General features: G+C 46.3%; 1 protein-coding gene across 2 annotated transcripts in view; it reads left to right on the top strand.

The window, feature by feature from the left end:
- Positions 1–17,519, top strand: part of LOC8031194 (kazrin) — a 114,228-nt gene that overhangs the window by 75,546 nt on the left and 21,163 nt on the right. Inside the window, exons 4-11 of one of the 2 annotated variants that reach the window (XM_029975488.4) lie at positions 1,062–1,257; positions 3,978–4,250; positions 6,339–6,499; positions 8,176–8,322; positions 11,923–12,085; positions 13,992–14,261; positions 14,613–14,884; positions 16,037–16,149. In XM_029975488.4, the coding sequence (XP_029831348.2) occupies positions 1,062–1,257; positions 3,978–4,250; positions 6,339–6,499; positions 8,176–8,322; positions 11,923–12,085; positions 13,992–14,261; positions 14,613–14,884; positions 16,037–16,149 (1,595 nt within the window). Of the gene's footprint in view, positions 1–1,061; positions 1,258–3,977; positions 4,251–6,338; positions 6,500–8,175; positions 8,323–11,922; positions 12,086–13,991; positions 14,262–14,612; positions 14,885–16,036; positions 16,150–17,519 lie in introns of those variants that run through there. The other variant, XR_005715520.3, reaches the window with a different exon arrangement.

Raw genomic sequence — 17,519 nt, 5'->3', positions numbered from 1 at the left:
CGTTGTGGGACGCCTATGAAGGGAATCTCCCGGCGTGACACTGTAACGACTATTCGGAAATTATTCGAAACTTTTGAAAATTATTATTCGATTCGTTATTCGAAAATGGCGAATATTTGCACATCCCTATATTTTTCTAATTGTTGATCGCGGCAGGTTAGACCCGCTGAGCACGCTTCTTAGTGATCATCACTTTGATAAGCACCAATATTGCAGTCGTGTGCTTAAAATTAAAGTGCACTTTCAAAGTGTGATGGTGGACACGCGCGTCTGGTGTATTTAAAAAGAAATGAAAATTTTGCGAATGTAGATATTTACACCACAGTAAAACTTTCATCATTAAACTGTGGCTATTAGGGAAGAGTATATGTTAGGCAGAAATGTCCTGACAACCTGCACCCATAATTCATGATTGTCTTTCCCTTTTTCTTGAATTCGAGACCTAAGAAAGGTTATTTGCATATAGCAAGAAGATTTATAAATCTCTGTTTCAATATAGTTGGGCATCTCTATGTTTACTTTGCGTCCCTGTTGTTGTTGTTGTTGTTGTTTTTTTTCTTGCACTATTTTGTGTGTTTAACATCTCTATAGGTTTAATTTTATGTCATATGCATCATTTACTTGTCTTGGCAATAGTATAGGCATTGACTTGCTGAGGCCACAGTTCATAAATATAATTAGATTAAAATTAGCTTAGAAGTGGACAAGTGGAAGCTTGGGAGCAATTAACCTTCACAAATTTAGCTGGGTTTTTGTCTTTGAGCTTGGTGCAGTAGTGAAAAGCTTAGAGAAAATATTCCCACTATTTGCTTCTAATTTCTTTTGAACTCAAAATCCGCCATTCGCGCATGGCTAGTTCTTAGACAAACATTTTCGAACTTGACAGCCTGACGTTACTCCTATTTCCATCCCTCATCATCCATCAAGAAGTTAAACTCGGGCTCCTCCCAAAAGGCAGACGACCTGGAACCGAAGGCTCTAGTTGGGTTGGGGAGAAGTGAATATTGACACGCGATTTACATTCTCGAAGGGTTTGATGATATGTCAGTGCGACCCCACAGGCCCACCAGGAGGTCTCCCAACTGCGTGCCGAGCTCCAGGACACCAACAGCCGGATCGCCAACATGGCCTCTGTGGTGCAGGCACCGCCGTCCTCCCAGGGCTCGGCCAGCTGCTCGGTCATTTCCTCGTATGCGCAGGGCTCGCCCACACACAGGGGAGGCGGCAGTCCCCCCAGGCACTGCCCGCGCTGCCGAGGTACGTCTTCTCACCTTCCAGTGTCCATTGCAGAGCGTCCCCTTCCACACCACCTCATGTTGACCTCTGGGAAATATCAAGTGTGTCCCAATTGGTTACGTGCAGCCACGTGATCGATAGGAGGTGAGAGGCTCGGCTCGTAATTGGTGGTCAACCTAAAGAACGGACAAATGAATGAATGTTACAAATTGGAAACACGATGAGATCGATAAGGTCTTGAAAAAAATGAGACGGTTACAACGCCCTGTAATGCCGAATTAGAGAGCAGTTCTTGAGGAGGAGGAGGGAAGGGTATGGAGAGGAGAGTATGCCCCTCCTCCTCCTGCATACCCTCTTCTCCTCCCCACCTCCTCTCCCTCCCTCCCTCCCTCCCCCTCGTGACGTCACTTGTGACCCACGAAGGTCACTTGTGGGTCACAAGTGACGTCACAAGTGACCTTCGTGGCCACAAATTGGAAATACAATGAGCTCGATATTGGAAACGAGCTCACAAATTGGAAACACAAAAACAAGGCAGTCAAAAGCTTTACAGAAGCCAATAAAAGGTCCTAGCATCAACTGTTTCTGTCCTATATTACGCTTAAGTTCCTTTTGCGATAATAGAGTTCATACTGAGTTAGCACTGAGTCTACAGGGTGTTTTGCGAAAGGTGGACAAATTCAATATTGCGAAAACTATGCGTCGCAACAAAAAAACACATGTGTCGATTTGGCTCTGGGCCAGGGACCTATTTAGGAAAATTATTAAAGTCCGGAATAATTAGACTGTTAATTATTTTTGCGTAATTAACTTTTTTAATATTGTGTTTAAGGGCATGGTTTCAATTAGAAAATTGCTCAGCATCATCGAAAAACACTAAATCAACAAATTACGGAACGATAGAAGGCACATGAAGCATTTTACGGCTTTCTGAAAAACCGCACAAATTCGACGGGTGTTAAGTTTCGATTTCCTATCGGAGCGCATCTCAGGCGCCGACGGCACCGCTCCCTGTGGAGAAATAGTGCAGCCAGCCTCCGCTGCATCACGCGACGACAGCGCAGCAGAGGTTGGTTGCACTCTTTCTCCACGGGGCGCGGTGCCGTCGGGGCCTGAGATCTTTTGTGAAACACCATGTATAATTTGTAACTACACTGAGAAGGCGGAGAGGGAATGTGCATCGTGGCACAAACTCCTAATGTCCAGCTAGTTTGACATCGAAAACTGACAAAATTTTGCAAAAAATGTGATTTAGGGTTTTATGGTGTTTTATTATTTTTTTATCCTTATATTTGATATATAAAAACAATTAGTGCTGATTATGATCGCAAAATTAGTCAAGTACGCATTTAAAGATTTCTAGGCAACCTAGAGCATCGTCAATTTGAGCCACTTTTCTCTTTGTGGTTCTTCAAGTTGCAACGTTGCCCACCATCACATTTACATTGAAGGCCTAACCGTCTCCTCTCCATTGCTGCCTTCTATCTTCTTTACCCTAGTTGTAAAAAATAAAAATCTTGAATATGGTGATAGTTTTCTGACGACAGATTAACTAAACAATGTAGGCGTGTTGCTGATAGAAGCTACACTAATTTCCTTCTCAATTAACCGACAGACCTGAAATTTTGTTATACACCCTCTAGCATGACCACCAGCCTACCTTGTAGATTTCATTAATTTTAAGACAAGGGTTCAAAAGTTGACCCCCCCCTAGGGGGTGTGTCGATCCCCTTAAGCTCGCCTTAGTGAACCGCGCGCTAGCTTTTAGTGGCTTAGCGAAGAAATGCATTGTCAACAAAACGTCGCAGGGGCATGTGCCCACTAAACGTACAGTGTCGACGAACCATATGGCCATGAAATGTATGTCCATGAAAAGTTGTCCACGAAACATATTTCCACAAAACGCATTTCGAAGAAACAATAGGGATCCTAAGAAAGATCTGATTCTCACTGAAGATCGCTTCAGTTAGTGTGTCGCCTCTCGTCAAAAATGCTATCTATAGAAAAAGTAAAGATTGTAGGGCATCAATCATCTCGAGATAACTAGTACATTGGCAGGGAAAGAGCGGAAAACTTTCTCTTTGTAAAGAAAACCTCAGACGTACAAGTCACAAGAAAGTAGAAGAAACGTCCCCCTCTCTGCAAAGAGTAGTGTGGTCATGATTCCAAAAACAAAACAAGTGCATCGACATCTTTTTGTGCACTTCTGGGCAGAGTGTCACGGACTCTTAGGACGATCACATGACTGAGATAATTTTTCCTTTGACGCGAAGTGTCTTATTGGGAAGGCTGATCGCTTTTAATATAAGTACGATGAAACTGATAATGATAAAATGACATCCCCTTTGAATGGTGACCCAAAGATTTCTTTGTACAAAGAACAAACAACTTAGAAAGTGCTTTTTTTTTATTCTTGTTTGATGTTATAATATACAATGAATGCCTAGATTGTGAGTCGTTCTGGTTTCGCATTTTGCGGACGCGGTTCGGATACGGATACAAAGTCTGTGGATGTGGATCGGATGCGGATAATCAAACTGTTATCCGCGCAGGGCTCTACGTATAACTGTTAGGATGCATCCTAAATTGCAGTCTGAGTCAGAGTTCTAATAAAAGTCTGATTAGCTCAGTCACACTTCAGTGCGGTTAAGGGTGCCCGTGTAACTAGGGTATTATTTGGAGAGCAGTCAGTGGTCAGTAGTTCATGGTCCTCTTCTGCCCTCCTCTTCGCAATCCCGCAGAGTGCCTGTCGGAGACGGCCAAGGAGTCCCGGCCGGCGGCCAGCGTGCAGACGGACATGGTGGCCGGCCCGGCAGAGAGCAGCGGCTGCCCTTCGCTGGACGAGCGACTGGGCCGGCTCCTGGAGGACAAGGAGCAGCTGGCCCAGCACAACCTCAACCTGCAGAAGGAGCTGGATGAGCTCAGGGGCCCACACCAGAAGGCGCTGGTGCTCGTGCAAGAGGACCGCGACAGGGCGCACGACGAGCTCGCCAACGCCAAGGAAGCCCTCGCGGGTGAGTGGACTATGCGCCTCATGCCAACCTGGCACTCCACAGCTCCAAAGAGGGAAGTGTGAAAGTCAAAGGTCGAGGTGTCATTGGGTCTGTGACCTTTACCTTGGGGTCAAAGGTCAACTTCTGCGAGGTCACAGTGTCAAGGTCAAAGATCAAGGTATCATTGGGTAAAAAGCTAATACAGAAAACCCGGTTCTTTTTGGTTATGCCCGTGCAGGTTCTTTGTGAAAGTTTGTGTACTCGAGGATTCATGGACATGGCTGAGGACGATTTAGGTTTCATAAGATCTGATTTGATCATTGTTGAAGTACATGCTCGGGCACAGTGCTGGAAATAGAGGAGTTGACAAATATCCCTTAGCACATACAACTTTCTAGGGTCCTTTGGGGAAGGTAAGCTTTGTTTTCCTCGTCCAACATGTGCATGTTTAGTTCCTGCATTCCTTTTGCATCTGCAGATTTATTTGTCATGCAGTAACATACACCCTCATCGTGTTCACCAGGTTTTCTAGGCAAATGACATACATTTTCTCTAGATTTTCTTACATAAAGAATGGAACGCAATCATTGGGTTCCTTGAATCCTTCGACAAAAAGACCACTACTTCCTCGTCAAGTCATTTGGCTGAACCACAGGAACAGTGAACCTTGTTGTGCATTATCTTGGAGTACAACCTAAGATATATATAGCAAAGTCAAAGTGTGCTCGTAATAGTGGCATGATCCTTTGAGATACTGACATATACTGTAGATTTTTCCGATAAAAGGGGCTTTAATATGAGAGGTTCTGCTACACCATAATATTTCTCATTTTATTGTCTTCTCGTGGGAAGTGCAACCCGTGCCCCCCTCTTGTGCCTTGGGCTCACCAGAGAGCTGATGCTATTTTCAGGGGTGGGACAGCTGCACCAATTGCACCATTTTGTTACATCCACAATTTCCAACACCTAGCAGCGCGAAAGCGTGAAATCGACGAAACACTTGTAGTACAAACCTAATTCGCTTGAATTGTAACACATGGTACAACTGGCTAAGTTGAAGGGCAACTCAGCTTCATTTTTGTTTTTGAAAAAACAATGCAGTCATCTTTGGTATCACCTAGGAAATCTCTCTTAAACAGTCCTGCAGACTTTGAAACTCGCAAAGTTGCCAAAATCGGCTGACCGGAGCGGGCAAATTGAGACGCAACCAACAGCACAGTCAAGGTTACGACAAGGCCGAAGCCAAAATTGAGCTAAATGTCATCACCATTGTTTTCTTTTGCTTGTTTTTACTTCTCCGGGCAAGCGTAAAGGGTGACTGCAGCGACGTTTCCTCTTGGCGCTCAGCAGTGTTCATATGATTGGCGTAACGCGCCTGCGCAGCGCGCTTCTTGGGAGCCATCTGGCCACTCCACCGTGGTCCCGTGGTTACTGCAGCCATCTCCTGTGTCACAACCGCCGTCGTCATCTCGCCATTTGTGATTACTGTCTCTCGGAGTTTCATCCACGCTACGGACACTATGTGCGCAGACTTATGTCACAGTCGTGCAGACGTCGTCGAAAGTCGTAGACACCAAAACGCGGTGAAGAGTGCGGTGCAGACAACACTTGCGCCTGGCACACGCCCGCCCCAGTCCTGCCCGTTGCTGCGTGGAGGATTACGTGACATCTTTTATCACGTGACAGCCATGTTCTTGGTGGTCCGAGGCCAGTGTTGCTGGACGGAGCCAAAGTCTCGGTTTTGATTTCTGCTCGTGTTTAAAACTAGGTTTAAAAATATATATCCCATTTTTCGTGAAGGAAATGCCGTAGTGTATTTTACTACGACTTTTTAATGAGAAATCACTCATTATTCTGAAATCTTCAGAATTGAGCAGAGTTGCTGTTTCATTTCTTAAATGATGTCACAGGTGCTGCAAAATATTCTTTTTCATACTACAGTGCTTCAAAATGCAGGTTTTCTGCTCCCAAAATTGCTCCAAAACAAGTTTGGTCTGTCCCACATCTGTATTCTGAAACGAGTTTAGAAACAACGAAGGTTGGGGTGCCACAGCCCAGCAGCTCATCCTCCCCAATCTCCCCTTGTGCCCCAATGACGGTGGCGTGCAGCCCTGAAGCAGGACCGCAAGCGGCTGAAAGCAGAGAAGTTTGACCTGCTGAACCAGATGAAGCAGCTGTACGGTACCCTGGAGGACAAGGAGCAGGAGCTCAGGGACTTCATCCGAAACTACGAGCAGCGCATGCATGACAGTGACCAGAGCCTCAAGCAGGTCCGAGCCTCGGCAATGGCCGCTTCCTTTTTAAAAGAACCATGAAATGATATTTTTGCCATTCCACATTCATAAGTCATGAAACATATACCAGTGTGTGTATATTCCTGCTGGTTTTTGCAGTTCATTTGCTAGCACGGCATTCTGTTTTTCTTTTTCTAAACTTCTCACCCCTTAGCCGGACGGTCGCACATCGTACAAAGCAAGTAAAAAAAGAATTATCTCGTGGCGACTAATATTGTGGGTAGGTGGGCTTGACAGAAGTTGAGTATTTAGGGGCTGTAAGCATCAGGATGTAGAAAAACAAAAAAGAAGAGAGGCTGCAACCAATATGCCTTTTCGGTGCCCTGAGATGTAGCACTGAAAACTCATTGTCATCCTGGCAAAATAATTGCACACAGGAGAAAAGGGTTAGTTGAGTTCCAGGCCTTCAGCACCCTACAGTCCCAGAAATGCAGATTAGGGGGAGGTTTTGTTTTTGCCTTCCTCTTAGTTAGTCCACTGACATTGGGTCATTTAAGCTTGCCTTCGCATCTCGGCTTGTGTTAGTGGGCTTCCCGGTTATTGATGCAAAAGATTCCGCACATACATTTTGTTGCTCCCACTTTTTTCCTTGAGTAGCTCGCACCATCAGCCACATATACAGGGTGTTTCCACTTACTTGTGCCAAGGCATAGAAAGCTGGCACGCGTAAGCACATCGAAGCCGTGCAGTATTGTTCACAATCCTCTCGAGCAAAGTCAAGATAACTTTTGCAACATGCCAAAGTGGTTAATTAAAAAAGGCTCAAGGTACACCTAAGCACTTCTAATGAGTTGTGAATGCGAAAACATGCATGTCATTCTTTCTCTCCCTCATTTCGTCTGCGGCATGTTTGCGTCAACGGCAGATCGCGCACTCTCTTCGCCGCTCCGACCTTGGACGCTTCATATTACCGGCATGCTGATGGCACGGACACGCAGCGCCATGGGGTGGCAGTCGTTGAAACTGACGCGCAGCAGCCAATGGGAGCCTCGTTTCTTGAAACTATGACGCGCACCAGCCAATGGGACCGAAGCCGAAATCCATCAGCTCCACTCCGCTCCTTTGGGATCGAAAAAACTAGGTGCCGTTTGGCAAGTCTTTTCACGTGGTTTCAAAGCCGGGAGCCGGCTTCACTTAGAAAAAGGAGTTTAGGTGCCGTTTGGCGCGGCTTCAAAGCTGATTACGTCAGCTCGCTCCATGGGACAGTTAATATGCTTTCGCATTAAAAGATACAAACAGAATGTCAGGGTGCAAATGAGCTACCGTAAAATACCGGGCAAGAAACCACTCAAACTTTGGAGATAGTCGCAGAAAAATGGGGGATGGGCGCTTGTCCGGTCATCAATTTGACATATAAATGTGCTGTGCGTATTTTCTCAGATCTCACAAATTTGGTAATGGGCGCTTAACGTGGAATGGGCGGATGTGCGGTATTCTACGGTAGTGAATAATAGATTCTGTCTCAAAAACATCTCGCTCGTACTGCATTGCTTCGACGCGTGTGGCGTGCACCAGCATTTTTTAGGTCTTGGCACGAGGTAGCTGAAACAACCTGTATTCCCTCATAAAAAACAAACTTTTATTGCTGAACCTTAATCTACAATGCGTTAATTAACTAGTACGATTTTATTTTTTCTTGCATCGCTGTGCAGTTGGCCCAGGAGCGCGAGGAGTGTGACCGCGAACGCTGGAATCTTCTGAAGCACGCCCGTGACGAATCTGAGCGCTGCGTGGCCCTCAGGGCGCAGCTGGGGCTCAAGGAGGCCCTCATCAAGCAACTGCATGAACAGCTGCAACAGGTGAACGAGAGCATTCTGGCTTACGCTGAACCCGGAGGCTGTGACGGATACCGTAAAATCCCGAGAGATGCCCCACCCCCGAAAGATGGCCCACCCATATTTTTGGCTTGATTTGCTATATTTTCTCAAGCACCAAAAGATAGCCCACTCCTAGTAATAGTAGTGTTGGGATCAATGATAGCCTCGACGTAAATGCGGCTAGTTAACTATGGTGGGATATAAGCAAACGTTCCTGACTGGGAAGTACAGTCATCTTTGCTTCGTTGCTCCTCGCCACCATAACAGGCTTGGAAGAATTTTTTAAACTTTTTTTGATTGTACACCGAAAGTTAGCCCACTCAATATTTTCACCTGATTTGCTCTTGATGTTAGGTGGGCTATCTCAGGGTTTCACGGTAGTAGCGCATGGAGGCTGTGAGAAAAAAGATGGCTCGATCAGATTCAATTGGAATTCCAACTAATTTTAATTACAACCAATTGGTTTTAGCAAGTTCCAACTGGAAGCGCACTGGCCGATTGGTCTTGTTTATTGGAGGCTTTTGTGCCCCTTACTGACATACCAGCAATGCTTTTCAGGTCACCATGGAAATTATGCTTTTATTTCAGGTGAACTCGGTTTTAACACTGCAGAAACCCGAGATTGGTGAATAAGAAAACTGTCAACACGCATAATAGCAGTCTCCAACTCAGCTGGCTTGATCGGGTCTAGGTTTTTGCAGTGTTGAGCTGAAAGTTGCCCCGCTTGTGCCTCCACTGTTGGTCGATTAATTGATTGATATTGATTTGAGCTCAGGAGAGCTAGCCACTGCATTGCAAAAAGGCAAGTCGCTCACACCGTGAAGGCCTAGCTGCTAGCTGCGGCACCGCGTCTGATGATGATGAAATATGGTATTGTACATGATGTTGATGATGATGAGAGGGTGAAGAGCGTTGGGCCTAGCAAAACCGTGCGCGCAGTGTGCAATTGCGCAGCAGCTGCATCTTCCGCCTTCCGACCTTGGAATGTGGACGAACAGTCCTACTGCAACTGTCTGACGAAACTCTCGGAAGCCCGTGCACGCTGGCGACAATCTCATTGAAGCAGCGCAAAGAGTCCTACGCCTTCGCTGTGTAAGCTTACATAGTGTGGTGCGGTTCAAACTCAATCGCATGGTTTCGTCGCGAGCGTTGATTGATTTATCTTCCCTGGGTAGCTGAGGGCCCACAGCACACATCTATATATTTCTCTAAGCGAGGACAGAAAACACAAGGACACATTCTCCTCGCTTAGCTTAAGCCTTCCGCATCAGCCTCACGATTGTCGGCCTGTGCAATATCATCCAAATCTCTCCTGTCACCAAACTCACATAGTAGTTTGTATGTGTGGAACATAAACTTATTAAAAATTTGTATCATTCCCCACTAGACTTTGCAAGTGTTCCTGCTTTGAGAAGAGTGGGGGCTAGTTTTTCAAAAACATTGAACTCGGCCACGAGGTCGCCCAGCACGGAGAAAATATTTACTGCTTTTTGTGGCCTTGCATCGCAGTAAGAACAGCAACTTCGCCTGCACGTTCATCCAGTTAGGCAGACTCCATGTCACCGTGCAAGCACAATGCCCTGCGTACCGTTAAAGACCCTCCATCGGCGTGCCTGCGAACACTTGGTCCGGCGGACAAGCAGTATGAAGCGACTCTTCGGCACTTCCTTTCTGCTACGTTTAGTGCTAAGAAAGCAAACGTCGTGCCACAAAGCTTGTTTGCATTACTGTCCATGACTCCGCATTGTTTGCACAACGGAACGCAGCAGGTTACAGGCATTTTGCCGGCAACAAACGAAATGGTCGCATATGCACACACACCCAGCCAGCTCCGCTTCTCGCAAACATTAAAATGGCGGGAGAGCTTTCTTTTGCGTTCACCAGATGGCACAGCTAGTTTCGCATGAGGTCTTTTGGCTGTAACGAAAAATTGACACCAAAGGTGTTATGGAACCATATAAAAAGACTTCATTCCACCAGCAGGATTTGAACTCACCAGTTTCAGATCGTCAGCCAAGTGCTTTGCCAACTGAGCTATCGTGAGTTAGAGATTTGAGCGTGCAAAAGTGAAGTCAATCATATGGTGCACGAAAATGTTTTTGCACCCTTTGCAGCCTTCTCACGGCATCTGTCAGAAATTAGAGTGAATCTTCATTAGGCACTGCCATTCAGATGCCCTTCTCTTCTCTGGGAGGCACATCACACATTCTGTGCTACCAGTTTTTGTCAGCATAATCGAGCTTGGTTTAACTTGTATGAACTTGTTTCAGCTTTGAACCTTTCTAAAACTGGTTCTGGGATACTTAGTGGAAAAAGGCTCATAAAAAGTCTCACCTGCAGAACTACAAGTTAATTAAACTTAAATTTTGTGAGCGTGGCCTTGCCCTTGCTTACAGGTCAGAAGGTACCTAGTGTAATGGTATCTCCATAATAAAGCCAAAAATTGCAAAAATAAAGGCAAAAGTTCTGTCTTTAATGTGGGGGTTCTACTAATGTGTGCTAGCTGTTTTATTAGCTTCAGGTACTTGGTACAAACAGTGTCGAGGGTCACGTTCATAAAGCCCTCTCTCTGTACCGTACATCTAACACCGGAATGTTTCTTTCCTTGCATGTCCTATAAACCGACTCAGATTCTATATCCAACAGAGTGTGTGTGGTTAAAATTAGTATACAAAGTGTTGTTTTTTTGTGCAAGTTGCCAAAACTGTGAATTCATATTGGCAAGTATTGCAACTGTTGTTTGTCAGTAAGCACCCAGATTCTTGTACTGCTCACTATTCTGAAATGTACAGAAGACTGCTCGCATCGTGAAAAGCATTCTTCTACCTTTTGTCTCACTTAAAAAATCGCAGTCCACACGCGCTAAATCACAGTCCAACCAGCGCTCGCCCGCAATTGCGGCCAGCCAGAAAATGCGTGTGCATAACACACAAATACAGCAATGAACTGGCCCTCATACGCTTTTATGGAAGGGTGTATAGAGAGTATTCACAAGCGGCCATAGCTGTGTGCGCGATTTGCCGAGTGTACTGATGGCGAGCTTCCGCGACTTTCTTGTGACGTGCATTCCACACCATGAAGGTTGCCGGTCCTAGCAACCTATTAATGCGAGCTCGGTCCGAGCATGCGCTTTAAATGACACCCACAAATTTGGCATCTATACGCTTACCTTTTCAAAAAAAACTTTCAGCAACTTTCAGCCTTTCCACTCTGGTTAAGAAGAAAGACCAGCGAAGCTGTGCTATGGTGGGAATGAAGTAATGGCCGGCCGCAAGTCAGCAAGCCAGAGTGGAAAGGCTAGCTGGAAAAGTTGCCGCCATCTATGAGCAACGGCGGCAACCAGACAACCTGCAAGCTGGATGTCTGGTTGCTGTCGTCGCTTATAAATGGCTGTAGCTATCCAGTGTTTGGTGTCATCATTTGTTTGCTGGCGGACACGATCCCGGGGAAACTAGCCCTTAACAGCTCCGCTTTAAAAGATAAATTTTAAGTAAAACAGCACATGTTGAGCAGTGTTTGTCTCGAATTTGCCGAGCCAAAGCCATGTTGGAAGGCTATAAAGAAAGACGGTTGGTTTTGCAGGCTCAAGAAAGACTGAGCTACATGTCGGATGCCGAGAGCTTGCGTGGAGTGTCCAATGGCTTCCAGAGCTCCGCCTCTCGGCGGAGCTGCCGCAGTCCCGCACATAGCGGACTCAACCCTCCCGTTGCGGCGGTGGGCTATGACTCCAGTCCAAAGCATCATGGTAGGCCTCTTTCTCAAGCAGGTCTTACTCAATGTGTGGTGTTCGCTTAACGGGTCACTAAGAGGGCTTACTAGTTCATATTTTTATGCAGACAACTCAATGACTTAAAGTGTATGCCCTAAAAGCTAGAAATTATAATCATGTATGGCTGTTTTTTCTATTAAAAAGAGGTGATCAAAGATTGCATAATGCCCCTTTTCTGCTATCACCATAAAAAGACAAACACAGAGGCCAGTTTAGTCCCCTCTAAAGGGGATACTTGAGTTATTTATTTATTTATTTACGATACTGGGAACCTTACGGTCAACACAGGAGAGAAAAATAAGTTGTACAAGCAAAACAAAATACATTCACACACTTCAGTGAGTCATTGTACGCAGGCAGGTGTGTCTTCATGCCCTGCGCATCTGAAAATAGGCACACGGTCGAATCTTCAAAGTAATCGTCAGAGTTTAAATTTATGGCTGTAATAAGCAGTTGAAGTATATCTGATAAAACTCACCTGTGGTAGGTAATGCTGACCAAGTTCAAGTCTGTGCAGCTGATTGTCATATGAAAAGCAACTGTTTAAAGTCCTTTTAAATAAAATGTTTTGAGATATTCAGCATATCTGGTGAGATTTTGTTAAGTTTCTATTTCTAGAATTAAAAATCGGACAAAATAAAAGCCCCTGTTTTTTTGTTTTTTTTTTGCTGGGACGGCTTTAAAATTTGAAGGTTGAACAGAATACTCTATTATTCGAATTCATAAAACTCGAACCGCATTGAAAACTTTAGAATGTCTTGGGTAATAATGTGTTACAGGTAATGCATTATTCTAGCTTCGTTACATTTTTGGTAACTTTTAACTGTAATGTACCACCTTTTCATAATGTAACTCCTAACTAGTTATATTACTTTTTGTGAACTATCGACAAGATCCAATGTTACTTTTGTCATTACTTTTAACAGTTTCTTCAGCATTAATATATCACTGAACGAGTACTACCTAGTATGGCGCACCGTGCATTCACGAGGGCGCCCATCAAACCATTCTGCCAATCCTTGGCCGCCAGGCAGCTGCGTAGCTGCCTCGCCTCAGACACGATCACATGGTCGTGTCGCCGCGGGGTCGATCGGGATCTCGAATTCGGCTCCCGACGCGCCGCTTTCTCTCCTAGCCACTGGAGGGCACTGCAGGCGCCCCCGTGGCGGGTGAGGAGAAACCTCCTCACCCATCGATGGATATATACTCGGTGGGGCAGGGGGCGAGAGGCTCTCTGAGAACTGCGGACGAGACCGAGACGCAGGCAGGCAGGTGGGTGGCGACCGGATCTAGGATATCGCGGGACGCGAGGCCTAAGGACCTTTTTTGTGTTTAGCGTTGGGCTTAACGTGCGTTTGTAAATATTTGTGTAATGTCGCATGTATTTGTAGTTTAGATTAAGTGTTTTGTAGCGTTTTGTTTTATTGTATGAATAAACTGGGAGCGGAATCCCGCTCCCGTGAAAGAACCAGGCTGGACTCGGGTTGTTGACGGACCACGTGGGAAACGGCGAATCGGCGGCGGTACGCGATTTCCTACACTAGCCATTTCATACAGTTTTCAAATGATGCATTCCGACATTTTGAGTGTCATGTTTGCCTTGTGCCAACTTGAGCGAACTTGCACTTTTTGTAATAAACTTGGAGGGCGGGAGGAGGGGAGGCATTTTCTTCTGTTTTCTTGATTTGTAGTTTTATGGGAAAGTAACTTAAATGTTACACAGTTAATTTTTGAAAGTAAATGTAGAGGTACAACTTTGCTGCTTTTATCTCAAGGTAAACTATAACTGTACAAATTACTTTTTCAAAGTAACTTTACCCAGGACAACCTGTGCCTCGCACCCGGGCACATCTCATTGAAGTCTCGTTGCCCACCGTTCCAGCGTCTGGCTGCCTGCTAGACAGCCCCAAGAAGTCCCCCGTGTCGGTGTGCAGCGCGGCGGCACTGCCCGGCCTCTCCCGGTCGGCCGAGGAGATCTACCAGAGCAGCGGGTCCTCGGACACGAGCGCGGCGGGAGTCCTGCGCGGGGTCCCAGGCAAGCCCAAGAAGAGGAGGGACGGCCGCAGCCCCTGGGGCTCCATCTCCAGGGTCTTCCTCAGGAACAGGCAGAGGAAGGGGCTCGAGCCGGGGCTGTACCACCCGGGAAATGCGTGTAAGTGGGACTCGGTTAGCACCTGTGAGCCATCGCCAGATTATCACATTTTTTTTCTCAGTATCGAAGAGCTGCCATCAGAACTACTATAAAGGACTTACCTAGTAGCATATGAATTCACTTGCACTAGAATTTCTTTTAAGAACTTTGTGGGAATGGGGAAACGTCTTACTCGTCGGCGGGCACAAAAGCCACCCCTTTAATTTGCTTGGATAAGCACTTTACGTAGCTTCGTTCATTAAAGTTTGCCCAAAGAGATTCCGACCTGTTGGACGTGCTACGAGAATATTCGAGCAGGGTTAATGTTTCCCGCACCAAAGGAGATGCTAAGAAACGCCCCTGCCATTGCAGCTGGCACTCCGGACAGTTCTCCCCAGCACTCGGTTCAGGCCCAGCTGCACCAGCAGCGTCAGCGCAGCTCCTGGTCCCCCCAGGGGTCGGGACCCCCGTCAGGCTCTGGCCTGGAGCCGGCCGAGTGCGTGGCCCAGCAGCGCCTGCTGGAGGAGGCCCAAGGCACGCCCATGGAGCGCTGGAGGGCCCCCACCGTGCTTGCCTGGCTCGAGCTGGCCCTGGCCATGCCCATGTACGGCCCCATGTGCGCCGAGAACATCAAGAGCGGAAAGGTGGGCTGCGCTGCGTAGGTGCCATGCGTCCCACTGCCGACGTGCGGTTTACGCTCGGAAATGGGGTATGGCAACGCCAACCTGGGTATTTGTCGGCCGTGTCCCCTCCCAGAGCGGCCGATGGAGTTACGCGTCCCGAATGGACTTCTTTGTAGGGTCGTAAATCAATGAAACAGGTCCAGTTGGTTTAAGACCGATGGAAACATTGCCAACAATATGAAAAGATGCCCCGATGCACCACATTTAGTTTTTATTTATCAAAATATACTTTCAGGCTATGGGTAAATGTAGCAAGAACTCGAATAGCACGACAATGGACAAGTAGAAAGAGCAAACGGGACAAGTCCCAACTACCAACTGACATTCTACAATGCACGACAAAGACGAGGACATGAGTGCGGTAGTGTGAAGTGTGCGTAGTAGTAGTCTCAGGCTGTGAAGGCAACTCCGCTCAATATTTTTTTTTATTTTGGATTACGATTGTTTTCAGCTCAGTCAGTGACCCTAAATTAGAAGGTATATATATATATATTTTTTTTTTTTTTTTTTTCGATATTGTGTGTAGTTCTATGAATATCACGGCTCAAAGTTTGGCTTTGGGCATCTAGAGCAAAACTGAAACTATCTGCTAGAGAGATGGCAACATTGATCATCAGCTGCATGGCCGCGATGGGACGTCACCGTGGTGCTGCGATGAGCAGAATCAACTGCAGCTCCACCGCTATGTGACTTCACGGGGCTGCTGCATTACGCGTCACCTAGCGTTCCTTGACTAAAAGCTAACCCGCTGCCACCCGCTAAAGATCAGCTGGGCGCATCTTTGAAACCAGTTATAGTGCACCATGCAGCTTCACTTTGACGTTATATTTCGATCGTGGTCATATTTCGTGCCACTAAAGGGATATCAGTCACTTAGTTTTGTTTTGTTTTAGACCGAATGTCAGCTCTTAGTGAGCGCTTGTCCCATTCTTCTCTTCTACTTGTCCATACCGCTATTTGTCTTGGCGGTATTTGTTTATTTACACGTATAACTACTTTCTCGTGGAGGGCATCACAAGTCCGAGCTCTCGAAGCAGAAACGGGAAAAACTGTGCGATATACGCAAAGCCCGGCTTGTCCCTCAGTGGAAAAACCTCACGACAAACATTTCAGATCCTTCTTGAGTTGTCGGACACGGAGCTGGAGTCCTGCCTGGGCATCACCAACGTGATGCACCGCAGGAAGCTGCGCCTTGCCATCGAGGAGCACCGGGAGCCCTCCATCTGGTGAGGCGCCTTTTCACCCACGGTCTGAATGCGGGAATGAATCAATTTTGAACCCAAATGGACATTGACTCTTCTCATGTTCTTGCAAGACCCAAGTTACTGTTTGCTCAAAACTGGTACTTTAAAAAAAAAATTGAAGCCTTCTTTTTTTTTGCATTTTTTTTTTTTTTTTAATAGCCTAGAGTGCTTTGAGCTAGCAGTACCTCTATATTACTTTCAAACTGGAGTGGAGAAAGCAGTACCGTATTTGCTCGAGTAATAGCCGCACTACTTATGAACAAGGCCCTTGCATCTACTTTCCCGCAAAGCAGATATACAGCCAATCATTGCATTGCGCATAAATAACATAGCGAATAACCAGATCGAGAACATGATTCTCCATACAAATGCAATCTTCACAGACGGTATCTTCGCACGAAGACGTTATCTCTGTCCTGTAAACAGCTGGAATCATGCTGTTGATTGCAGTGTTTGGCAATCTGCATGTTCCGTGGAAAAACAAACCCTCAGGTTTTCTTCATAAACAGTGCGGCTATTACTCGAGTAATTACGGTAGTAGTAGGTCTCTGGAAGAACTGAATGAGCCAGATTATTTGGCCGCGCGTCGGGGGATGGCGATAATTTGTCTGGGTTCCGAACGTGCATAAATGTGGGTGTCTTTTTGCTTGCGAGTGGGACAGCTGGTACATCTATAAATAATCTCTCGATAACAGTATTCTCAGTTCCAGCTTACGGTGGACCGCAGAGAGCTTAATTGACTACCGTGCAAGTGTTAGGTGACCTTCAGGCAGGGCACATAGCCTTAATTGTGATACATTTACAGAGCTGGATTGGCTGGGAGGGCTCGTAATGTCCGCTGTAAGGTGAAACAGAGTCTAGCAGTCTGCACCGTGACTTGCCAGAGCCAGCCACCCGTACAAGGGAAAGGAAGCAGGCGTCCGCCTTGAGAACCTAAACCCAACTAATCTTCATTCGTAATCCCGGCAATGAAGACAAGCGTGGCATCTAGCCTCATGCACAATACATGGCACGCCCTTCCTGTTAGTCGCGCTGCTACATCGTGCAAGAAAGAATAAAATTTTAGCTTATATAATTCTGAAAATAAGGTAATGTCGTTCTCCGACAAAGACAGTTCGAAAATGTCTGCGATAACATACCACACTGATCACTTCCCTCCTTTTCTAGTGGACCATGCACAGCAATGTTGCTTAAATAGACACCCAACAAAATAATGCAGAGTACAACTTGGCAGTTTGATAACAGAGCGAGAGGTGAGAACCACCATACTTTCCAGTAAGGTAGTTCCCACCTCTCAGATATCTAGCCAGCATGCCTCACATACTTCGAGCAGATGTCATTGCGACGGGTGC

This window comes from Ixodes scapularis, unplaced genomic scaffold, assembly GCF_016920785.2.
Source record: "Ixodes scapularis isolate PalLabHiFi unplaced genomic scaffold, ASM1692078v2 PGA_scaffold1__304_contigs__length_218370807, whole genome shotgun sequence".
NCBI classification, from domain to species: Eukaryota; Metazoa; Arthropoda; class Arachnida; order Ixodida; family Ixodidae; genus Ixodes; species Ixodes scapularis.
The sequence above is the reverse complement of the archived record's forward strand: the minus strand, read 5'-3'. Positions and strand labels throughout refer to the sequence as shown.